A 24672-nucleotide genomic window follows, 5' to 3' on the forward strand; every position below is an offset into this window, starting at 1 on the left:
TCTGAGTAATTCACCTGAGAGAAGTCAACACATAGTCCCTGTTCCCAGGAAGCTAAATGCCGAGGGAAAGCAAGGTGCCAGGATGCAGTGGGTGCATGGGGAGGCCTGGTTGAGGATGGCACCGTGCCCAGGGAGAGGGTGGGCAAGGGTTCCTACGCAGCCGGGCCCCAGTGATGGCTTCCCGAATGGCCGCAGCCAAGTCTACACTGCAGGTCGGCACCTGGGCCTGTCCCCGGCGATGCTCTGTTTGCTGCTGGGCCAAGGGACCCTGCGAACCCAGCTTGACAGGACATGGTGACAATGGAAGGATTGTTCCAGAAGCTGGGGCCCTGGCTGGCCCCTGGCTTCCCGTCATCTGGGCAAGTGCCAATCCGCCAGGTACAAAAGCCAACATTTTCCTGCCAGTTGAAGACAGTCGTTCAGAAGGCGGCTCTCAGCAGCTGCAGGCGCCTCCCAGCCACTCCAAATCTGCTGTTCTAATCTCTACCGTTCCATCCTGTATGCTGGGAGCAGCCCCTTGGCAAATCCCATCACTCCTCACACCAGCTTCCAGAAAACTCCTGAGCCTCCAAGTCTGAGCTTGCTGTTGGCAGCGAGACACAATGAATGGCAGAAAAGCTCCCCTTCCTAAGGAGCCACCCCAGCCAGACAGGCAGAGCCTGCCCAGGCTACAAGCTGGCACCAGGGGCTTGCTTTCGCTGCTTGGGAAGCCCTGGGGCTGATTATCACCGATGATCTGTCCACCAGATGACTGACCCAAGGTCACAGTTCATAAGCTCCAGGGCTAGAGCTTACAGCTCTGGTGCCCAGATTCCATCCGCTCCACACCACAAAAGGATCCGTTAAAAAGAAGACACGTCTGGTGAGGGGTGGGCAAAGCCTAAGGGGAGAGAAGTCACAGAATAATGACGACAGTCCCCCAGCTCAGATAATCCCAGAAATAAAAGGAAGACACATGGGTATTCTTCTGCCACACTGGCCAGCTGCAGTGGCTCATGCCTGTAACCCCAGCACTTTCAGAGGCCGAGACGGGCAGATCAGCCTGGCCAACATAGTGAAACCCTGTCTTTACCAAAAATACAAAAATTAGCCGGGTATGGTGGCATGTGCCTGTAGTCTCAGCTACTCAGGAGGCTGAGGCAGGAGAATCACTTGAAGTGGCGAGACAGAGGTTGCAGTGAGCTGAGATCCCAAGATCACACCACTGCGTGTGTGTGAGGCTGAGTAGTGGGAGGATCATCTGAGGTCAGGGGTTTGAGACCAGCCTGGCCAACACGGTCAAACCCCATCTCTACTAAAAATATAAGACGTAGCCAGCCATGGTGGTGGGAACCTGTAGACCCAGCCACAGGGAGTCTGAGGCAGGAGAATCACTTTAATCTGGGAGGTGGAGGTTACAGTGAGCCAAGATTGTGCCACTGGACTTCAGTCTGGGCGACAGAGGGAGACTCTGTCTCAAACAATTTTTAAAAATTAGAATCATAATGCTGACAAGCATGTGAGAGCCCAAAACCTACTCCACTGACAGCGTTATCTGAATTGGTTTCACCTTTCCCACAAGCCATTTGCTAAGAGGTGGCTGAAGTCTTTGAAAAGCTCACACTCTGGATGAAAAAGCTCGGAGCTGCATTGTGATGACGGCTGAACGACACTGCAAATGTACTAAATGTCACTGAATTGTGCTGTATTGTATTTTAATTTTTTTTTTTTTCGAGATACAGTCTCCCTCTGTTGCCCAGGCTCAAGTGCAATGGCACAACCATAGCTCACTGCAGCCTCGACCTCCTAGGCTCAAGCAATCCTTAGCCTCACCCACTGCCCCTCCTTCCAAGACTAATTTAAAAAAACAAATTTTTTTTTTTTTTTTTGATACCTACAGGGTCTTGCTATGTTGCCTAGGCCAGTCTCAAACTCCTGGGCTCAAGCGATGGTCCTGCCTCAGCCTCCCAAAGTGCTGGGACTACAGGTGTGAGCCACCGCGCCCAGCCATAAATGCTGTTTTTGTGAAAAATAGTGCCAAGGGTAAGAATAATGAGAGTACTGCCGGCAGATGGTGTTTATAAAGTTTTTATTTTCCATTTTCTTAAAAATAACATTTGCTTTCTTTATGCATGTGTGGAGTGTACTTGTTTCCTTAGGCTGAGTAATAGGCAGATAAAGACGACACGAGGCAGGGTCCCCAGGTGGAGGTGGGGCGGGGTGTGAGAGGACAGGGGCGCAGGGGAAAGGGACGGCAGGGTGACTCACGGGACGCTTGAGTGCCCATCAATGCACACACAGTCTAACACTTTGTTTTTTGATTTTTTAAAAAGACATCTAAAATTACTGAGAGATACGATTTCAGCACTTAAATCTACAGACAGAAATCCAAGCACTTGAATACAATTCCTAACTCTAAGCTCAGTTATTGCACACCACACAGTTTAAGCAGGCTTCAGGCTGGAAAGCAGTTTGCTCTGCGGGGAACGTTCTCGTGATGTCGGGGTCTCCTTCTGTACCCGGAGTGTCTCTCCCCTGGGACTGCTGCCAGCCCGCAGCCTATCGATGACCCCAGGTATCAAAGCTTAGCCATTCCTTCTCCCCATGGGCTGGGGGCTCGGGCTTTGGTGAAGCAGAGGGTCTCTCTGTTGATGCTGACAGACGCCACCCCCTCCGAGGTGAAGCTGGAAGCAGGTGGAGCCCATGAAAGGCTGAGTGGGTGGCTGCCCGCTGCAGCCAGGTGGGCTGGAGTGAAGGCGTGTGACCAGCCCCCACGTGCGGGACAGTGGTGGGGAGCAGTGGAGATGCCCTGCCCACTCCCCCCCACTGCCCCTCCTTCCCAAGCTCCCAGGCATGCTTCTTCTCCATCACCCTTGGGCCCTCTCTGAGTGGTCTCTCAAGGCACATTTATTTTCTCTGCTCCAACGCACCCGATCTCAGATCTCCACCTCCCCCAACACCCACAGGTCTAGGGGACCTGGGGCAGCCAAGGGGAGTTCCAGAACCAAGAGAACCATTCTTTGAACGCATGGTTGGGTTTGTTCCAGCACGGCCCTGATTCCCCAACCTGCCTAAGCCAGGGGAGCAGGGGCAGGAAGGAGCAAGGAGCAAGGCATTCAAGGAGAGGGCGCTGGAGGGGCTAGGTGACAGGCCCCTGGGTCAAGGGCACAAATCAAGGAGCTGGGGAAGGATCGATCTGCAACCTTGCTCACGAGCAAACCTTAACCTTGTCGCACAAGAAGCCACTTTGAGGCCGAGTTCAGCCCCACTAGGAACTGCTGTTTTGTCTACCTTTGGGGGGCCCAGTCTCAGTGGGGTGAAAAGTAATGCGGGGGCTTCAGAGGCAGGCAAGGCTGAGCCCCTGCAATCCTGCCACAGGCTACTTCAGTGCCTTTTGCTTTCTTCCTAAAATGTATTTACAAGGACCCACAAACGTGCACAGCCAGGAGACCCGGAGACACAGAGAGAGGTATGCACCCCATGAGCGGAGGGTGACATCAAGAGGAGAGGGGACACCCTTCCTCTGCACCCCTCCCCTCCCCAGGCCCTGCAGCATCCTTAACAGCTCCCCCCACAGGAGGAAAGTTCCAGAACTCCAGCTGGGGCAGAGGGAAGAGACAGACTCCAATCCTAGCAAGAGCAGGAGTTTCAAGTAGCTACGAGTGGGAGGCGCGGCTGCCTGAGAGAGCAGAGCGCTGACGAGGAACAGCATTTCCCTGAACTGAGCCGGGGCTAGAGGAGGAGGTGGAGGGCAGAGAGAGGATAGCAGCAGAAGAGAGGTCTGGGGGGTCCGGAACACCTCAACAATCAGAACTGGGCTGCAGAATGGGAAGCGGTTTATGGGCTAAGTGGAGCTCTGCCATTTCCCCCAAGAAGGACTCGGAAGATGTTGATTCTAGGGCAGAGTGAGGGGCGGACAGGGAGAGGCTCTTTTGTAAAGTCCGACAGATGCTCGCAGATGCTGGGAGGCTGGGGACAGCCAGGTTGGGAGCCTCACCCAGAGAACCTCACACATGGACCCACACCCCCCGCCCGCCCAGCACTCAGGGGGCCCCTCCTCACCCTGCGGGGCCACCAGGATGGCCCCTTGGTTCACACGCAGACACACACACACACTGCACTCACCACGCACTGAAGGGCATCACAGGCCCAAGTCTGGGTAGAGATGCTCCACCAAAGGTGTTGAGGAATTTGCTTTGATGGGGAGAACTGGACCGGTGGGAGAAAACAACAAACGAACGAACGCAATGCACAGGATCTCTTCTCATCTGGCGAAGTGAGCTCGCCCTGCTCAGGACGTGACAGCGCGGTGTGGCCTCAGAGCCCGGCTGTCCCTGTCCCGTCCCCTCTGGCTTCTCACAACTTTCGCACTCTGCAGGCTTCGGAACAGAGCTCGGGGAAGCCCCTCTGCTGGGGAGGCCCTAGGGATCCTCAGAGCAGCTAGAAGGAAACCCCAGGGCGGAGGGGAGGGGGACTGGACATGGCCAGTGGTGGCTCTCCTCTGGCAGGAGGAAGATCATGGTCTCAGAGCACGGAAAGGCTGCAGCTTTCAGTGGCTGCTTCTCTCTGGGGTCTCGGGGACAGGCTCTCTGTTGGTCAGGGCAGGAGGCGAGTGTTAAGGGTCCGGGAGGAGGTGGGCACACACACCCCTAGCCCAGACCCAGCCTCCTCACCTGCTGTTCCTGGCCCTCAGGCACCCTGAAGTAGACAAGAGGACCCCAGCAAGGGGGATGGAGGCAGGAGCAGCATCCCCTGGGAGCCAGGCAGAGGTCAACTGTGTACACCGCCCACTGTCCCCAAGAGGGCAGGCCAGGCCATGAGTCCACTATGAGACCCAGAGAAAAGGGCCAGGCTATTCCAGGGTCTGGGATTCAGAGCCGCCCCATCTAGACTCCTAAAAGCTCCCCCAGGCTCTGCAGCCACAGCCTCCTCCTGCTGAGCCAACCCCCTCTCCTCACCCTGCTCTACCCTGACCACCTGGGACAGACCTGGGACAGCTTGGCAAGGCTCCCCTTCCCCACCTCTTGGCTGCTGCCCTCCTCCCCTTCCATCACCTTTGTTACTTTCCTAACTGTGCTTGGGGATCTGGCAAAAGGACAGGGCTTGCTGTGGCTGGGCATCCCAGCCCGTTTCTGAGGCTGGCAGGGATGTCACACCACACTGGCCCAGTGTTGGAGGACCTGAGTCGGTAGACAGCTCCCTGCCCTCCCTCCCCTTTGCAACGGGGACAGGCTCGCAGGCCAGAGCGTGACCTCAGAATGGGGAGGGAGAAGGGCAGGCAGGGGCCGGTGGAGCCAGGGTAGGAACCCAAGGGGTCAGGGCTGGGCTGGGGGACGTGGCTGGGGGCATCTCATTTCACGGATTTTGACCTGTCAATTTGTATTTGTGTGTGAATGTATTTTAAACCCAACAACAAATGGGAAGAAAACAGCTACAAGGAGGCCGAAGGGGCCTGTGGGTGACTCACTCTGCCGGGAGCAGTGTGGATCAAGGACACATTTGTCAGCGCATGCCACACGCGCGCGCGCGCGCACACACACACACACACACACTCGCCCTCTCACCGTCCCAGCCATCTGTGTCACAGGCATGCCATGCACGCTCACACTCCCGGTCCTCCCGCTGGAGCAAGGTCCTCCTGACCGCAATTCCGGATCCATTCTTGAAGCTGCCTGCTGCTGCTCAGAGCTCTGCTGTCGAGTCCCCCCGGCCGCCACCTCCTGAGGGCATCTACCAGATGTAGCCCCCGTCGTCAGCCTCGCCTGCCTCGCCCTCCTCCTCCTCGGCCTCCTCGCCTGCTTCCTCCGTCTCCTTCTCCTCCTCATCCTCCCAGCCGACACCGCTCCCAAAGTCCCCCGAGAAACCCACGATGTCATCTGAGAAGGGAACAAGCCAACAGGGGGTGAGGGAGCTTCTGGCACGCCCCAGCCTGGTATCCCACAACAAGGACCCCCCCCCCCCCACCGGGCACCCGCCCCCAGCAGGCCCGAGCTCCCGGCCCATACCGCAGTCAGGGCTCCCATGTGTGCGGGTGCCGGTCAGCTCCAGGCCCAGCTGGTCCACACACCAGCAGTCACCGCTGCTCTGGTCACACTGCATCTGCCGGTAGTAGCCGTCCTCATCACAGCTCGGGATGAAGACTCCTAAATGGGACGGCCAGGCAGGGTCGGAGCAGGGACCCGGGCTAGGACTCCTCCGAGAGTTGACCTCAGGGCCTCATGCATGAGCAGGGATCCACGCACCCCCAGAGCCCATCCAGACCGGGTGCTGACCCCCCAACAGGCCCAGATGCCGAGGGCTGGACCCCAGCCAGCAATTCTTCCAGCTCTACTCGCTGAAGATGAGGAAACCCACTTGCTTGAACCACCACTCCGGCCCTGTGCCGGCTCCCATCCGCCCCGTCTGTTTCCCTGACTCTGTGGCCTGAGTCTTCTAGGACAGCCAGTCTGACTTCACCGGGCTCGACGCTCTCCAACCTCCCGGAGCTCCTCCAGCCTGGCTGTCCCCTGCTGGGAAAGCCCAGGCTTCTCCTTCCAGCCCCTCTGAGTCCAACCTGCCTCCAGGCCCACCCACTTCCTGCAGGCCCCCGCTGCAGCTCCTGGGCACCCGTGTACAGGTCTCACTGCTAGTACTGTCTTTTTGGTGTGTCCATTTGTGTGCTGTGTGTTTCCCGACTGGCCCGAGCTAAGGGTCATGAGGCTGGGGAGTGCGTCTGTCTTGCCATCCGCTCTGAGCTGGGCTGGGTCGGTTGCTGTCCTATCTTGGGGACCGGCCCCCAGGCGTTTGTGGAGTATGTGAGTGAGTGTCTCTCATGGAGCGGCCTCCCTCAAACATTAGTCCTGTGCTTGCTGAAGGAAACTGAACTCAGTGGAGGGTTCCAGCATCCTTCTGTATCCCAACCTCCAGCTCTGGCAATGGATGGGCATAAAATTGGTGCCTACAACATGTTTTTCTAGGGGCGGATTGCAAGGCCCTGCCCCACCACAAGGAGAGACACAGGAGCGGGCATCCCTCTCCCGTATTCCTGGGTCAGGGCCTCCTCTGGGCTCCACGTTTGCCATGAGGCCCAAGGCTGGAGCCACTGGGTCTCAGAGGAGCCCAGGAAGCCGCCCCCACCTCCTCCTCCAGCGCCTGGCCTGGCCCCTCACCTGGTTTCTTCTTGGCAGCCTCCTGGATCTGGACGCGCTCCAGCTCTGCCAGGCAGGGGGGCTCTGTGGGGAGAGAAGTAGCCTCTGATGGGGCTATCCCCTGGTGCTGGGGGGACACACTGAACCCTTCAAGGCTTAGAGACTCAGGCAGGGGCTTTGCAAGGTGAAAACAGCCCGTTTCTGACACGGGGCCACCCCACAGCAGGGGTGAGAAGCACAGGGGCTCTGTGGCATGAAAATACCCAGTCTCTCATTAGGGGGACTCATCCCATAGCTGTGGATGACCCGAAGTCCCCAAGAAGCCTTAGGGACCCATGAGAGGAGTCACAGGATTCAGAAGAGAGGTGGCGTGAGCACACAGACACCCAAGGGTGAGAGACCCCAGGGGAACGTAACGCTAAAGGGAATGTTAGAACTTCCAGGCCTGAAAATACAGTCATGTGCTACTCGAGGACACTTCAGTCAACAATGGATGGTGGCCCCATAAGATTACAGCACTGCTTTTACTGCACCTTTTCTGCTTTTTGAGACGGAGTTTCTCACTGTTGCCCAGGCTGGAATGCAATGATGCAATCTCAGCTCACTGCAAATTCTGCCTCCTGGATTCAAACAATTCTCCTGTCTCAGCCTCCTGAGTAGCTGGGATTACAGTTGCCCACCACCACGCCCAGCTAATTTTGCATTTTTAGTAGAGACGGAGTTTCACGGTTTTGGCCAAGCTGGTCTCTAACTCCTGACTTCATGATCCGCCCGCCTCGGTCTCCCAAAGTGCTGGGCTTACAGGCATGAGCCACTTCATCCAGCCCTTTACTGTACCTTTTCTATGTTTAGCTATGTTTATTTTATTTTGCTTTAAGATGGAGTTGAGGCTGGAGTGCAATGGTGCAATCTCAGCTCACTGTGAACTCCACCTCCTGGGTTCAAGTGATTCTCCTGCCTCAGCCTCCTGAGTAGCTGGGATTACAGGGGCTTGCCACCACTTCTGGCTAATTTTTATATTTTTAGCAGAGATGGGATTTCACAATGTCGGTCAGGTTGTCTCAAACTCCTGACCTCAGATGATTCACCTGCCTCAGCCTCCCAAAGTGCTGTGATTACAGGGGTAAGCCACTGTGCCCGGCCTATGTTTAGCTATGTTTAGATGCACAAAGGCTTACCATTATGTCACAACAGCCTGCAGTATTCAGTACATAACATGCTACTCAGGTTGCAGCCTGGGAGCACTGGGCCAGGCATGCAGGAGGCCGTGCCACCAAGGTCTGTGTGAGTACTGCCATGCTGCTATCACAGTGGCAACGTCACCTCGTGACACATTTCTCAGAATGCATCCCGCTCATTAAATGATGCATGACTGTAGCGGCAGCCCACCTCTAACCTGTCAGGAGTTTGAGACCAGCCTGGCCAACATAGCAAAACCCCGTCTCTACTAAAAAAAAAAAAAAAAAAAGAAAGAAAGAAAGAAAGAAAGAAAGAAAGAAAGAAAGAAAGAAAAGAAGTCCCAAAGTGCTGGGATTACAGGCATAAGCCACCGCACCAGCCTGGGATTTTTTTTTTTTTTTTTTTTTAACTCTTTCTTAAGGAAGACCTCCAAAAGAATATAAGCTTCAGGACCCAAAAAATCTGGATCCACTTGGGAGGCTGCCAAGGAAGGGAGCTGAAAGTGTTGGCTTTCCTGGGCCTTTAAGGATGAAGCCCTGAGGGAGTGCAGGAAGTGGGCAAGCTGGAAAGTGCTGGGCCTGGGGAAGTGGCCAAGAACGAGCCACTCTGACCTCCCCAGAGAGCCTGGAACTTCGTGTGGAGCCCACAGGGTGAGGCAGGGGCCAGGGGGAGGGGCCGCACTCACTCTCCCTCCAGAAGCAGAAGCACCACTCGGCAGTGGAGACCCGGCCATCCTTGTAGGTGTCACAGGAGTTGAAGAAGGGGCGGATGCAGACCTCGTACTTGTCCAGGTTGATGGCAGCCAGCTCCGTCTGGTCCAGGAAGAGGTCGGCACTGGTGTCCAACTTGGAGAACATCCAGCCAATGGAGTCCTTGCAGCTGGCCCCCAGGCTCTTGTCCAGTCCTGGAAAGAGCAGGATGCAGGCACACTTCAGCTGGCTGTTCAGCCATCTCTCCACCCCGCCATCCCTCCACCTTGCCGTCCGCCCCAGCCCTCTGTTCTGGGTCTGGGTAGCTTGGAATCTAACCATGGGATTGAGAAACTCAAGAATGGTTAAAGGTCCTTCCTTCCAGCTCCACATAGGCCTACGCCTGAACCATTCAAAACCTTGCTCTGAAAGCCCTTCAGGGAAAATGATTCCTACTTTCTCTGGGCTGCCTGTGTCAGGATTTAAGCTCCCTCCACTTGTGTTAAGAAGTTCTTCTGGGCCAGGCACAGTGGTTCACACCTGTAATCCCAACACTTTGGGAGGCCGAGGCGGGCAAATCACGAGGTCAGGAGTTCAAGACTAGCCTGGCCAACATGGTGAAACCACCATCTGCACAAAAAATTAGCTGGATGTGGTGACAGGCGACTGTAATCCCAGCTACTCAGGAGGCTGAGGCAGAAGAATCGCTTGAACCCGGGAAGTGGAAGTTGCAGTGAGCCGAGATCACGCCACTGTACTCCAGCCTGGGCGACAGAGTAAGACTCCGTCTCAAAAAAAAAAAAAAAAGTTCTTCCTACTAGCTAACTGGTATCCCTCCTGCTCTGGTAGGTGACTTCTTCGGGGTGAAGGCTCTTTTGGGACTCAGATTGTAGAGCCCAGAGTCCAGCAGGAGGGAACAAGGTCAGGCTGGCCCAGCACACACCTGTGTCCTCAGCCCCTTCCCTACCTCCCTCCCTCCTCCAGGCGAAGCAGCAAGCTCCCATACCGCTGGCAGGGCTGGCTGCGCTGCTGGCTGAGCCATTCTGCTTGGAGTTCTCGTGAAGGAGCTGGAACCAGTCCCGCAGCCGATCTCCCAGGTCAGCCAGGTCCTGACCGGTGCAGGTCTCTGCAGAACAGAGAGAAGGCATGGAGGGCGAACGCGCGGTGGAGAAGCAGGCTCGATCTCAGTCTGGGATCCTGCCTTACAGGCCAGGACGCTGCGCAGGGGTCGGGGAGGCGGCAGCAGAAGGGAAGGTGGAAATCAGGGGCTTCCTCTCCCAGCTCCCCACCCACACCTTCCTGGCATGAAGAACACCCAGCCCCAGCTCCCTGTGGCTGAGTCCCTCCCTCTCCCCGCCTTCCAGGTACCCAGGGGAGAAAGGGGGGCCCGAGCCTCCTGCTCTGTGTTCCTCTGGGTCTCTGACCTCACAGCTCCCTCAAGCCTTTCTGCATCATCGCCACTTCCCTCTTGCTCTGCCACCTCTTCTGCCACCCCCAAGCCCTGAAGGAGGTTCCGGGCAGCCTGCAGTGCCCCCAGCCTAGGGGCCCAGCGCTCTCCTCACCTGGTTTGCCATCAGCGGTGGAGGTGGCAGCCTGCTCCGTGGGGCAGGGGCAGGGGCCCTCGCATCGCACCGCCAGCTGCTTGCTGCTCAGGCAGGCCTGCTGCTCCAGCTTACACTGCACACGGGGACAGGTGGGACAGGGCACTGAGGGCTTACCCCAGAGGTCCCCACAGCTGAGGACACCCTCAAGCCTCCCAAGGCAGCCACATCTGCTTCCTCCCCCGTGGAGCACCCATGAACAGCCTGAAGGGCTCTCTTGGTCCCGCTGCCGACCGAGGTACAGAGTGGAGAGAGGCCGGGCCCAGAAAGCGGGGCCCAGAGCTGGTCCCAGACACACAGGCTCCGGTGACCCTGCTCGGTCCTCTCTAAGGATCAGTCCCTTCCCTGCCCCTGTTGCTCCTCCCCTGTGTTAGCCGTCTGTTGCCCCGCTAGCTCTCATGGCCTGTCCCTTGGATAATCTCCCCACAGTCACCCCGGTGGACTTTTCTCAGCGGTCCTGATAGAAACAGCACTGCCTATGCAGCATCTCACAATGCCCTAGCCCTCGCTAAGAACCACTTCGGCCGTGGCCGCCTGCTAAAGCCAGGCTCTGGGAGGGGCTTGTGCGCTCGTTGTCGTGAAAGCCTCTTCTCCTGATCATATTTCTTTCTCCTCATGGGGTGGTTGCTAATGTGAAGCGGGTCATCACAGCACTCGACAACATTATCTCACTGGGGAGGCTTAGGTTTCTCCTGCTCAGCAGAGAACAGCAAGGCACAGAGAGAGCCAGTGACTTGCCCAAGGCCACAGGCTGGGATGAAAAATCAGACTTCCTGCTGACCTCCGCTTCCCCACAGGACGGCGTGAACCCCGGGACAGATCGTACTGCAGCGTCCTGGCCAGACCTCGCCCTGGCCTTGGGTCGCAGAACACTCCCCCACTTCCCTCCTCCCCTTTGCCAGCTCTGCTACCTCCTCTGTACCCCTCCCACCTCCTAAATGCAGCCTCTGCTCTGGCCTCTTGCTCATTCTCTCCCTCTCCTCCCTTTCTTCTCCCTGGGTGACCTCATCCCCAAGCAATGTCAATCATCACCACAGTGGGTGACTGAAATCTACATCTCACTCCAAGAAGGCCCCTCGGCCCTGGCACCCACCCCAAGTCAGCTGCCAGTGCCGTTCCCAAATCCAGCAATTCCCGATTTCTTGTTGCCAGTAAAAACATTCATCATCGGCACCTGCATTTCTATGGTACTTTTGTTTTCTTTGAGACAAGGTCTCGCTCTGTTGCCCAGGCTGGAGTGCAGTGGTGCAATTACAGATCACCGCAGCCTCCAACTCCTGGCCTCCACCTCAGCCTCCCAAATAGCTGGAATCACAGGCATGCACCACTGCACCCCACTCATTTTTGTATTCTTTTGTAAAGACAGGGACTCACTCTGTTGTCCAGGCTGGTCTCAAACTCCTGGACTCAAGCAATCCACCCGTCTTAGCCTCCCAAAGTGCTGGGATTACAGGTGTGAGCCACCATGACCAGCCTAAAATGTTTTAAATGTTTTCACAAATACTGTATCCTGAAATCCTCACAAAAATCCATAAGGTGCAAATTCATTCTCCTAGTCAGTTCCTTCTTCCATCACCTCCTTACGGAGGATCATTTCCTGCTGCCCCAGAAAGCCTCTGCTCGCCGGTGAGCACTGGCGCCACCCAGTGGACATCCTCCTTTCTTCACCCCTTAACTGGACACCAGAGCTCCTTCCACAGCCCTCCACACTTGGCTGAGGCCTTCCTTCAGCTCCTTTGACTTGTGGTTACCAGTCCGCAGTCCATAGTGTCTCCTCCAGGCCCCACTCCCTACCTGCACCTGTCCGAGATCAGGGACAGACAGGGTCTGGCTCCAACTCTCAGGTAGCCCCAGCCAGGGCTGCAGGTGGCCCTAGTATGTCTGGCTGCATTGCACACGCTGACCTTGCCATCTGGCCCCACGTCAGTCCTGGAAACCCCTGGGGAGGCCCCAGCTGGGTTGTCCTCTCTGCTTCCTGTGGCCTGGGGTGACCCCATCCCCCACCCTACCTGGGGCCAGGGCTCCTCACCACAGAGCTGTAAGTGTGGCCATCTGAGCCGCAGACGGAGGCAAGCTGGGCCATGTGGCAGGGCTTGCAGATGGAGTCTTTGTTTCCATGGAGTTTCACGGTGGGCTGCTTGATCCTACATGAGAGGGTGGGGGGCACACCGGGGAGGATGTGAAAATGAGGAAGGAGCAGGGGAAGGGAGGGCTGAGACCTGTTCCAACAGGAAGGCGGCAGCGGTCTCCAGCAGATCAGCTCTCCCTGCCCCTGCCCACCCTCCCCACACCCCTGCCAGACCCTCCTCCAGCTCAGAAGGGTGGAACCAACTGGGCAGGGCACAAATTCCCCAGTTTCCCCTCTTCCAGGGGCCACTGAGTCCCGTGGGGCCTTCAGGTAGCAACTCTAGGGCTGACCGCCAGAGGTAAAAGGGAGTTGCATTTGACTTAAGGGGTCGGCCTAAAGCTGAGGGTGCAAACTGATGACCCCTGGGCCATATTTGGCCAGCAAGGGTTTTTGTTTTTTTTTTTTAATTGAGTTATTTATTCACTAACATTTACCAAATGGGAAAGTTCATATCAATACCTGGATTTCTGGCCCATCTTTGCAAAACGGAAGATGTGGGAGTCCTGGACCCACATTCCCGCACAGCTGTAGTGGGCCAGGGCCGAGAAACAGCTGCCCGCTTTCCACCAGGCCTGTGCTCCACAGAGCGGCCTGTGATCAAGCATTCTTTATGCCTTCCATCACTGGCCAAGCCCCCACAGGCTTTTAAGACTGCAACCCCATCTCTCATCTTCTGTGATTCAGGAGAGAAAGGAGGGAACTGGAACTTTTTCCAGAGTCTTGGAGCCAGACAGAGTCTTGTTCTTGGGCTGGAGGTAAGGCCTCCTTTTTTTCTTTTTTGAGATGGAATCTCACTCTGTCACCCAGGCTGGAGTGCAGTGGTGTGATCTTGGCCCACTGAAACCTCCACCTCCCAGGTTCAAGCAAGTCTCCTGTCTCAGCCTCCCAAGTAGCTGGGACTACAGGCTCAGGCCACCATGCCCAGCTAATTTTGTATTTTTAGTAGAGATGGGCTTTCACCATATTGGTCAGGCTGGTCTCGAACTGACCTCAGGTGATCCACCCACCTCGGCCTCCCAAAGTGCTGGGATTACAGGTGGAAGCCACCACACCCAGCCAGAGCTAAGGCTTCCTTAAATGTCCCTCACTCCTTTCTCCTCTGCAAGCTACAACCCCTCACAAGCTACCACCTTAAATAGTTCATGAAGTCACTGCATGTCAGAGCTCAAAGGAACGTCAAATTATCTGGCCTAACCTGTTTGTCTTAGAGATACTACCTCAAGGCCCAAAAAGGAGATGTGACTTTCCCTGGGCCCTACAGTGTTTGGTAATTGTTCTCATGGTGTGGCTTTCTCCTCACTCTTCTCTTGGATGACTTACTTTAGGTGAAGGCGGCCGCCATGTTGTGAGGATACTCAAGCATCCCTATGGAGGGGTCCACATGACCAGAAACTAAGGCCTCTCACCAACAGCATAAGAGTGAGCATAGAAGTGGATCCTCTAGCCCCTGACAGGTTTTCAGAAGAAACGGCCCCAGCCAGCACCTTGATTATAACCTCATAACAGACCCTGAGCCAGAACCATCTAAGAGAACCACTTCTGGATTCTGACCCTCAGAAATGATGTGAGGTAATATATACTTGCTGTTTTAAGCACTAAGTTTTTAAATTTATTTCACAGCAGTAGATAACTAGTTCATAGAGAAAAGGTCAGTTGTGCCCTTGCTCTTTGAACACACCCTCTCCAGGGCTCCCACCAACTCAAGCCCCTCACCTGTGCTCCAGCTTCTTGCGACTGATGCACATGGCCCGCTGGTAGCCCTGGGCGATGCACACCTTGTGGCGGCTGCACTTCACCTTCTGGCAGGGGTCCTTGGTGGTGTCCAGGGCTGCAGGGACACAGGGTCAGGACACAGGTCACCTGGGAGAACCCAGGAACCTCCAGCCCCACTTCTGAGCTGAATGGCCTCTCCCTCCAGCAGGCCTTGATAACCAGAGCTCCTGAGCCCAGAAGTCCCATCCCTACTGGGGCCTGGCTGCTCAAGGAGCCCCCCAAGTGGGGTCAGGGCTTGCCCTCAGGTCTCAAGTCTTCACATGTGTCCATCACCTTCCCCACCTGGGAGGGTCATGTTACCTTCATCTCCTTGCTGATTGTCCTCCCAGCTCTTGATGTAGTCGTCCTAGAGGACAGAGAGGGACAAGGGAGAAGGGAAGGGCTCAGATCCACATCCCAGAGCTTCAACTGCTAGGCCAAGGAGAGGCGAGGCCTGGGCTGGTGATGCCATGTGCCAGCGGCCGTCATCCTGGTGGCTGACCCCTGCCCACCCAGGCCATGCCAGCTGCCTCCCCCACATCTCTATCCCTGTAAACCCATGTCCAGAACCCTTTCCAGCCTCTCCTATGAGCTTCTTACTGCCCCCATGCTGCACCGGAGGCTAGGAGGGAAGGCAAGTCAGAGTAAGGGTATGGAGGGACAGGAGGGGAGGGGTGCGCTCTGCAGAGACCACACAGAGCAGGGCCCCGGGCAGTACTCACCTCCACTTCCTGGAGATCAGGGAACAGCGGCAGGCCATGGGAAACAGAGGGAGAAAGGGAGAGAGATGGGGATGTCCGTGTGAGGCCCTCTAGCGTTCCTGGGGTCCTCTGCCTCATCATGTGGCCATGGGTGTGGTCCTCTGACCCTCTGACCCTCAGGAACCCCAGTAAGAGGCCAGTATTCTATGTCTTCACCACAGAGAGCTTAAAGCTGGCCTCAGGAGTAGTAGGGGCCCGTGGCTTTGAGAGGGTGGGGCACCCCCCACTCCATATCCTGCCCAACCCCAGTCCCACCACCAGGACAGAGGTCCGAGGGTCCCTCACTGCCCGGAACAGTGCTTCTCACACCTGTGCCCTGGGTGTCCCGGAAACTGCATGAGAAACAGTGCCCTGTCTGTCTCCTGCCCTCTGCCCACCCTGTGAGTGAGGCGGGAGGAAGGTCTCTCATGAAGGCTGCAAAGGGACGGCTTTTGCCCAAAGTCGGACTTCTCTGCAGCGCTCAGCTGGAGCGTTACGTGAGCGGGGAGGCCACGCCTGTGTGAGGCTTCCCAGGTTATCACGGTTCAGCTTCAAATCCTCAGAGGCAGAGGACCCGAAAGGGTCCTAGGAGGTCACCTGGTCCAGCCCCCTCTTTGTGCAGGAGAAAGCTCAGAGACAGGACATGACCTGACCCGGGTCCTTCCGTCACAGAACCCAGGTCTCCCAACGCCCCGCACAGACCTCCCGTCTCGCTGCAACACACTCTCCCAGGCCTAAGGCACAAGGAGAGCTTCTCACCCAGCTCCGGCTGCAGGGGCCTCTTGTGGCCAGAGGCAGAGCGCCCCCACCCAGCCCAGCTCCCTGGCATGAAAACTCAGCTTATGTGGCTTCCTCCCTTTCCTCTGTGGGGTAGAGACAGTTGCTAAAAAACACCAAACAGTCCCAGGATACTCTTGGTGGAAGCTCTGCCAGGCAGGCAAGGAGGGGGCTTCCCAGGCCTGGAGGCTGGCAGTGCCAAGGACCAGCTGCCCCCTTCCTCCGTGCAGGGCTCCAGGAGGGGGTCTGGGAGCAGGGGGAGTGGGGGGGAGCGGGGGGAGCAGGACATGAGAAGCCACCTGCAGCTGCCCCCTTCATCCTGAGTTCTGCCCCAGCCCAAGGGAGCAGAGATGTGCAGAGGTCACACTGTGGGGTGCGGGTGAGCAGAGCTGTCAGGTCTGGGGGAGGAGGGCATGGGGCCATGGCACCAAAGGGCACCCACATGCACGCAGGAGTGGGCACACAGGGTAGCTAACGGGCTTTGAAACCTCAAGGCCTTCAGGCTTCTGACGCCTCCCCTGGAAGCTGGCAAGTGTCAGAGCAGGCAGGGTGGGGCCTCCTGGACAAAGGCCAGAAGGGGCCAGACCCGAGCAAGCAGTTGGCATCGCCACCAAGAAAGATGCGGTGTGCACAGGCACAGACCTGAGCGCCTGTGTGTGATGTGTGCAGACGCAGGAGCACCCCTGCGCTCTCACAGGTCTGTGTCATGCAGCGTGTGTTTGCGCAGGCGCCTGCTCGCGTGTATGCACATCCTCGCTGATGCGCAGGTGGTCACACGCACACACGTGTGGAGCGATCGTAGGAAAACAAGGACATGAAGGCAGTTCACCCGGTGTCAGAGGGGAATGGGGGACGCAGTTTTTACCCAGAAGCGAGATAACAAAACCTACTCCATGAGCGGCCTCCACTTTCACCCTGGAGGACCCTCCTCAGGCTGGCCTTCCTGCCTCTTCCGAAGTGAGAGAGGGAGGCAGCAGGATGCGCGGGAAGGAGGGGAGGGGGGGAGGACTGCAGAGTGCTCCTGCGAGGGCCCAGGCCGCTCTCCCGCTCTCCCTCTTCCTCTTGCTTTCACATGCATCCCCCTGTGTGTCTCTGTGTCGTCCTCTCCTCTGTCTCTCTCATTGAGCCTCTTCCCCACCCCTCTGCTGGGCCCACACCTGGCCCACACGGACCTGACCCAGTAGCCAAGAGTCCGGAAGCCCCTGCGCCCAGGAGCTGACAGAGGAAGGCTGCAGGGGTGCTTCCTGGGAGCCTGCGGGGCACCGGGCCCAGCACCCACCCCATCCCTCAGGCTTGACCTGAGCACTCCTGAGCCCCAGGCAAGCTTCTGGGAGGCTGCAGGCCCCACTTCCCTCGTTTGCTTTAACCAACAAAGCCTTCTCCAGAACTCTGCCTCGTGGAGGAGTCCTCTGCTGGGGGTCCACCCCACAGGAAATGGAGAGAGGCCGAGAGAGGCGCAGTTGCTGAAACCACGGTGACAAGGGTTGGGGCAAAAGTGGCAACTGGCCTCCATCAGCAGGGGTCTTCCCATCTGTACCCATCATCCCCTGGGGCAGGGGTGGGGACAAGGCTGTGCAGGTGACGGGGAATGGCTGGGTTCTGGGAGGGAGGTATGAGCCACCTGCCCTCAACCAACAAGATCTGTGTGCCCATAACCCACCTGCACCAGAGCGGGAGTAGGGAAGGTGCCTCCGGCCCCTGAGCATCATCTGACGTCCCCGGCACCAGCTCACCCCCACCTTCTGGCCCAACCCTGTTGCCTTAACCTCCAATCAGGCCGTGAGCGGAATCTCTGGGACTCTACACGGTGGATTCTCAGAGGTCAAGACCAAGAAGTTCGGATTAGAAATTTGGGGGAAAGTGGGGGTGGGGTGGAAGTTCTAAGAAAGGGGCTTTCCCCAGCAGCTCCGCGTCCCCCATTCCCCTCCTGACTCAGCTGGCAGGGAGGGAGCCCCTTCTGTGCAAAGTGTTGCCCCAGGTTCTGGCCTCGGCTCTTGACCTCTGCTGTGGCCAGGCTGGGCAGGTGGGATGAGGGGGCCCCAGTCGATCTGGATTCCAGGACCCCCACTCCCAGAAGAGCAAAGGCAGCCAGCCATAGAGGAACGAGGAGAACAGGACCCTGGAGTCCTGCAGATCCCCAGGCTTCCCCTGACAGGGACTCCTTGGGCAAGCACCCTGACGTCGAGGGGCTCAGCTCCTATCTCCCAGGACTACTCAGAGATTAAACCAGATGGCACCGGTGGGGTGCCTGCGGTCCAGGAAGCACTCGATAAACCAAAGCTGCTATGATGGAGAAGAGACCCCGGGCTGAGGGTGGGGAAAATGGGGGACAGAGATGCCACATGAGGAATAGGGAAAAAGTGGAGAGGGAAGGGCCACCACAGGGAGAGCAGAGACCAGAGGGGATTCGAAGAGAGTCCTCTGGGGGGATTTGGGGGGAGGAGTGACAAGGAAGTCCTGCGGGCAGCTTGGGAGTGGCCACTCTGAGGGCAAAGCCCAGGGACGCACTGAGGGGCCCCTGAGGCCAGGTGTGGGCTGCCACCACCTTTAAGCTGAAAAAGAGGTGTTTGTTGGCAAGTGCAAATGATGCCTTTCAGTGTAGCGGTGGATGGTGGGCATCTATTTATGGCACCCCAGTGGGCTCATTAGTAGTTGTGAGAAACCGTCTGATCAGGGCACCTGGGGCTTCTCAGGAAACAGAGGCTTCGGTCTACGCCTGAGAGTGGTGGCAGGTGGCTCTGCTGCCCACCTCACCTGGAAAATGGGGATTTGGAAGAGCTCATGGCTTATATTGCCTGGTGCTTATGTATGCTTATCTATCTATCTATCTATCATCTGTCTATCTATTTATCTATCTATGAGTAAGCTTTTAATTTAAAAAAAAAATTAATAGAGACGGGGTTTTGCCATGTTGCCAAGGCTGGTCTTGAACTCCTGGGCTCAGGCAATCCTTCTGCCTCAGCCTCCCCCAGAGCTGGGATTACAGGCATGAGCCACTGCGCCCGGCCTGCGTGGTGCTTTTAGAGTAAGTTCTCGCCAGGAATTTGGCTGGCTCTGCCTTTTATCCTCACAGTCCTGTGAAGTAGGCAGAGCCCACAGGATCAACACCAGAAGAAAGGAGAAAACAAAGGCTCAGAGAGATAGAGCACCTGGCCGAAGATCACAAGACAGAAGAGGAGCTGAGCCAGGGTTCCGCACCCGCCACCCCACATATGTTAGGGTCTCTCTCCTCAAGAGAAGACCAGCGTCTGCACCGAGGAGGGGGAGGCAGAGAGAGGACACAGGAGAGGCATGGGACCACGCCGTCCACTTTCAGCCTCGCCCATGGCATGTCCTCAGACAAGTCACTTCCCTGCTGTTCCATGGGGACCTCAGTGATGACTGTACCTTCGAATCAGCAGAGGAGCTCTTTATTTTTATTTTATTGAGACAAGGTCTTGCTCTGTCACCCAGGCAGGAGTAAAGTGGGTCAATCACAACACTGTAGCTTCGAACTCCCCGGTAAAAACAATCCTCCCGCTTCAGCCCTCCAAGTACCTGGGACCACAGGCCTGTGCCACCATGCATGCCTGTCTAATTTTTGTCATTGTATTTTTTCTCATAGAGATAGGGTCTCAATATGCTGCCCAGGCTGATCTCAAACTCCTAGGCTCAAACGATCCTCCTGCCTCAGCCTCCCAAAGCACTGGGGTTACAGGCATAAGCCACCAAGCCCTGCCCAGAGGAGCTCTTTACACCTTCCAGTGTCTCACATGGTACCTGAGACCGCTGGAATCCCATGGATGGGACCTGGCTCGGGCCACGCTTCTGCGCTGGCTCTAGGCAGGCAGTTTAGGGGCCAGCCGCCAGGCCTCAGGCCCCTCCCGCTCTGCACTTACGTCTAATAATTTGCTTATGTTCTTGGGTGTCTTCACCCCAAACATGGGGCCTCTGGGATGAAAAAGAGCAGCTGTTCTTCCTCCCTCCGAGGTGCCTCACACAAAGCAATACAAGGTGCACCGAGGAACAGGCTGGCCCCAGGAGAACCCAGGCTCCTGCTCCCAGTTCCAGGCCTGTTCCTGCGGCACGCACACCATGCCACCCTGGACAACCAAATACTGTCCTGCCCCTTCCCCTCCCAAATCCCTCTCACCTGCCCTCCCTGCCCTACACCCACTGGCCCAGACAGCCCCAATCAAATGACTGCAGCGGCTCCTACGGGTCTCCCTCCTCCCACCACCTTCCACACGGCTGTGGCCACCCAGAGCCTTCCAGAACAGAATTCTGACCCGGCCTCTCCCCCTTGAAACCCGTGACTAAATATACAGTTTGGTCTAATTCTGGAGACAAAAGTGAGTAGGTGAAAAGGATGTATACCAAAACGTTCACAGTCATTACCTCTGCCGGGTAGGAATTCAGAGCGTGCTGGCATCTGTCTGCTTTTCCCTAACTTTCCCCAAAATGTCTGCAATGAACATATATTACTTTGTAATGAAGCAAAAAAAAAAAAAAAAATCATAATCATGATAAATATAAATAATAAAAAAACAAATTTGTAAAATAATAAAAACTATAACCAGTAGTATATTTTGAAAGCCCTTCAGGGGTTCCCTGTCACTTACAGAAGAAATTCCATCTTCTCTTGCTCTCTCCCCGGCTCCCCCAGCTCCGTTCTTCCTGCACAGTTTCAGCATGGCTAGACCACAGCACAGCCTTCTCTCTCTGGAATGCGAGTTCACATCAGCCCCAGAATTTCTACTCATCTCCCCAACCCAGCTCAGCCGTCATCTTCCCAAGCCCCACTCAACCTTCGGGCCAGCTGCGCCTCACAAAATCTACCATTGCTTCAGTGACAACAGGCAATGTCACCTCTGCTTCACTCTGCCCTAATTAGATGGCCAGTTCCTTGAAGGCAGAGACCATGTAAAGTTCTCGGCATCTAGCACCTAGTAATACACTTCTAACAATGGCTGACATCTTTGCAGCAATTACCACGTGGCAAGCGTTATGCTAAGCACTGTACATTCATCGGCTTGTTTCCTCTTCACAACAGTTCTAAGAGAACATTGCTATTATTATCCCCATGTCTCAGCTGATAAAATTGAGACACAGAGAGGTTAAGCTACTTATGCAGGGTCACACAGCAATTGCACAGGAAAAGAGTGTTGCACCCTGAATTGTGATTCCAGAATCCGTGCCCCTAACCAGCACTCCACAAATGTTGGCTGATGAAGAGTCCTAGGCCAGGGGTGGGTCCCAGGAGGTCCAACTGCCCACGGGCGGTTTCTCCTACCACACCAGCTCTGCTTCAAGCCCTAGGCAGGGAGTTTTGCAGCCAGGAGAGGAGGGTCTGGTGGTGAAAGGGGAAGACACCTGGCAGACCCCAATCTCCAGGCGCTTTTCAGAAACCCCTTCACACGACCCCTGGTTTGGCTGGTTTGGAGCTAACCCATCTCCAGCTTTGATCTCTGCTGCTCAGCTCAGTTACCATGGAGACGGTGCCCACTGCACCAGGCTGGGGGAGACGGCAGAGAGTGCGCAGGCCTAGTCGGGCTTAGGGGGCACATGCTGGGTGTCTCCAAGTGCTGTTTACTTCCCGTCATTTTAATTAGCACCCAAATCACCCGCTCACTTCACAGCTTGAATTAACCCAATCTCTCCCAGCTTCTCCATCTGGTGGAAAGCTTGGGACCCTGCAGGGAATCAGCAAAGAAGAGCAGCCCTCCAGACCCTGGCTTATGGAGTCAAGATCCACCTGCTTCTTTGCAGCACAGTGTGACAGGAAGCTCTCACCCCCGACACCTCTCACCACCAAGGACTCAGGGGCCTGGGCTCCTGCTTGCCCTTGCCACTGACTGCCAGCAAGTGAGTCACTTCCCTTGCTGGACTGGCTTCCTTGTCTGTAAAATAAGGATGACCCCAGCCGGGCGCGGTGGCTCACGCCTGTAATCCCAGCACTTTGGGAGGCTGAGGTGGGCGGATCACGAGGCCAAGAGATCGAGACCATCCTGGCCAACATGGTGAAACCCCGTCTCTACTAAAAATACAAAAATTAGCTGGACATGGTGGTGCGCACCTGTAGTCCCAGTTACTCAGGAGGCTGTGGCAGGAGAATCTCGTGAACCCAGGAGGCAGAGGTTGCAGTGAGCTGAGATCACACCACTGCACTCCAGCCTGGCAGCAGAATGAGACTCTATCTCAAAAAAATAAAAATAATAATAAAAATAAGATTGACCCCCTTGCCTTTCCCTCTGAGCTGCAGACAAACCCAGACAGTCATGCCTGCAGGAGCACTTTGTAAACTGTGAAGCTCTGTACTTTCTTTTTTTTTTTTTTTTTTTTTTTTTTTTTTTTTTTTTTTTTTTTTTTTTGCTCTGTACTTTCAAAAGACACAAGACAGGACGCCTGAACCCTGGGTTCTTTAGCACAAACCCGGGGATCCCAGGGGCAGGGATGGGCAGAGGTGATGTAGGGTCTCAGGGTTACGAGGGGCCTCAGTATAGACATCTGCCATTGTCTCCACTTGAGGACACACAGCCAGAGGCACGGTGACAGGATGGAAGGAAGACTGTCATCAGAGGACTGAACACACCACAACTTCTGTAACCCTGTTACTGCATTTCTTCATTTTTTAATAGATCAAGAATCTCTAAAAATGGAAGTGGGCCAGGCCTTGCTCAGCCTCTGAGAGGCCCTGTACCTGCCATTCTTTTGGCCTCATTCCTCAGGCAAGGGAGACTGTGATGGAGCCCAGTCCACCGAAGAATGCCCAGGACTGGGGAGAAAGTCGCCTCTGTGGCCTCCTCTTGCCCTCCCTGGAAATAGCCATGGGGGCACAGAGAGAGAGGGACCGAGAAAAGAGCGAGCCGGGGTCCAGTGGGGACACCTGGGATCCTCCTGCGCTGAGGATTAACACCCCATCACACGCCAGGAGAGGGCACTTGGGGAGGCAGTGTCCCTGCGAGGGGGTGGGGGGCAGAGGGGCCAGTCATTAAATTCTTGCGCCTGTCTCAGAGGGAGCGGCTGAGGCTGTGTTAGGCCTGGACAAACAGAAGAAGACAGGCATCTAGAAGACTCCGGCCTCCCACCTCCTCTGCCCTCAGAGGAATTTCCTTGGAAGGCAAGAATGTGCTTATCACCACTCCCTGCGTGCCAGGAGCCAGGCCTGGGCTCAGGTATGCCCGCACCAACACCCCAGCTGGCGCCCGGGGCCTTACTTCCCTGCTGGTCCAGTGGTATCTCAGCGGCTACCCTGGTCCTTGGTCTCCGCTCCAGGCAGTGGCCCCAAAAGCCCATAAAGGGCAGAAAACAGCGGGAGGTGCAAGGGGGCTTGGAGCTGTGTTCTGAGCTGCCTCAGGACCTTGGCTTCTCTTCTGGGACATAGGAGTGGGGGTCAGAATTCAAGCCCCAGGGAGGTCTGAAGGATACCCCGGGGCTAGAGCTGAGACACAGGCATGGTACAGGGGAAGAGCCCCAGACCACAAGAGGGGCAGGGTTGCAGGTGCCTGCCCTTTCTCTGGGCCTGTTTCTTCACCTGTGAAATGTGGGGCTCAGTGCTTCTGAGCCTCCAGGATTCTGCTCCCCCGGTTCTCCCAAACTGAGAACTTGGAGGTAAGCAGAAAAGGAGCCTGAACGATTTCAGACTCTTGGAATCCTCTGCCCTGTGTCAGGGAACAAGGGGTCAGGGAAGGAGAGAGCTGTTTGCATCCAAGCAGAGATAAGACACCGGCCAGGCCTCAATGCAGCCTTGACCGATTGTCAGGTGTTGGGGAAGAGAGCAGGAGGGGGCAGGATGCCCTGCCCTATGGAAGCTGCTCTCTATCTGAAGGAGCCCTGTGCCAACCACACACATGTCTGATAGTGGCAGCTCACTCTGTGGGCATAAGAAGGTGTGAGAGTGGGGAAGAGGCTCAGAGCACCCTCTCCACCAGATAAAGTGGGAGACAGTACAGCCAGGGGCAGGCGTGGAGGGCTGAAGAACGGGGAGACCCGGGGACAGTCGTCCTTCACTTTATCATTCACTCCCTCATCCCCCAAAGGAATCATTGGAATTCAGTGAGCTGAGGTTGTTGCTGTGTTTGTCCCAACCTTTTGGGGTTCAGGAAGAGATCTCCCCAAATCACCAGCACGGTCAGATCAGCGCCCCGGCCCCTCTTTACTTGCACCCACAACTCAAGTAACTTGGAGAGGAGAAGTCTGGATGAGAGGAGAGGCCACAGCCCACACATTTATACTGAGCACCTACTGTGTGCAAAACGCCCATGCAATGCTCTGGGGATGGGGTGGTAAGGTACACGAGGCAGTCTGTTCCCAACCCCTGTCCCCAGAGGCTCACGATGGGAGGAATGTGACAAACACACATTACAAATTACAGCAGGAGGGCTCTGAACATGCAGCCCGCAGTGTAAGTGATGCTAGGAGGTGGCTCCCACCCTGTGCCAAATGAGTTATGTCCAGTAAACCCTGCAGGAACCCCAAGGAAGGAGCCACACCTGCAACTGGATGCTGGCCAAGCCCTTGGCAGTCAGAGGCTGACGCACTTCAAGAGCCACAGTCGGCCCGGCTCTGCACACTGACGCTGGACACACTGGTATCTAAACTCTGTATCCAGGCCTAGGCCTGGGCATACATTCCCCATCCACAACCTAGGAAGACCCACATTGCTCCTGTAAGCAGACATGCAGAGGTGGCATTGTGGGCTGCACGTTTGTGTCCCCCCAA

The 24672-nt window shown here is 56.2% G+C and overlaps 1 protein-coding gene across 2 annotated transcripts in view; it reads right to left on the reverse strand.

Moving 5' to 3' along the window:
- Positions 1-2051: 2051 nt before the first annotated feature.
- SPOCK2 (SPARC (osteonectin), cwcv and kazal like domains proteoglycan 2) overlaps positions 2052-24672 on the reverse strand; it is a 28548-nt gene continuing 5927 nt past the window's right edge. The window contains exons 1-10 of one of the 2 annotated variants that reach the window (XM_074382364.1): positions 15178-16795; positions 14777-14822; positions 14417-14531; positions 12605-12719; positions 10537-10651; positions 9981-10100; positions 8971-9189; positions 7128-7190; positions 5985-6122; positions 2052-5855 (exon numbers count right to left, since the gene is read on the reverse strand). In XM_074382364.1, coding sequence (XP_074238465.1) covers positions 5710-5855; positions 5985-6122; positions 7128-7190; positions 8971-9189; positions 9981-10100; positions 10537-10651; positions 12605-12719; positions 14417-14531; positions 14777-14822; positions 15178-15297 — 1197 coding nt within the window. In that variant the 5' untranslated portion in view covers positions 15298-16795 and the 3' untranslated portion in view covers positions 2052-5709. Of the gene's footprint in view, positions 5856-5984; positions 6123-7127; positions 7191-8970; positions 9190-9980; positions 10101-10536; positions 10652-12604; positions 12720-14416; positions 14532-14776; positions 14823-15177; positions 16796-24672 lie in introns of those variants that run through there. The other variant, XM_010339278.3, reaches the window with a different exon arrangement.

The sequence above is a fragment of the Saimiri boliviensis genome, chromosome 12, assembly GCF_048565385.1.
Source record: "Saimiri boliviensis isolate mSaiBol1 chromosome 12, mSaiBol1.pri, whole genome shotgun sequence".
Lineage (NCBI taxonomy): Eukaryota > Metazoa > Chordata > Mammalia > Primates > Cebidae > Saimiri > Saimiri boliviensis.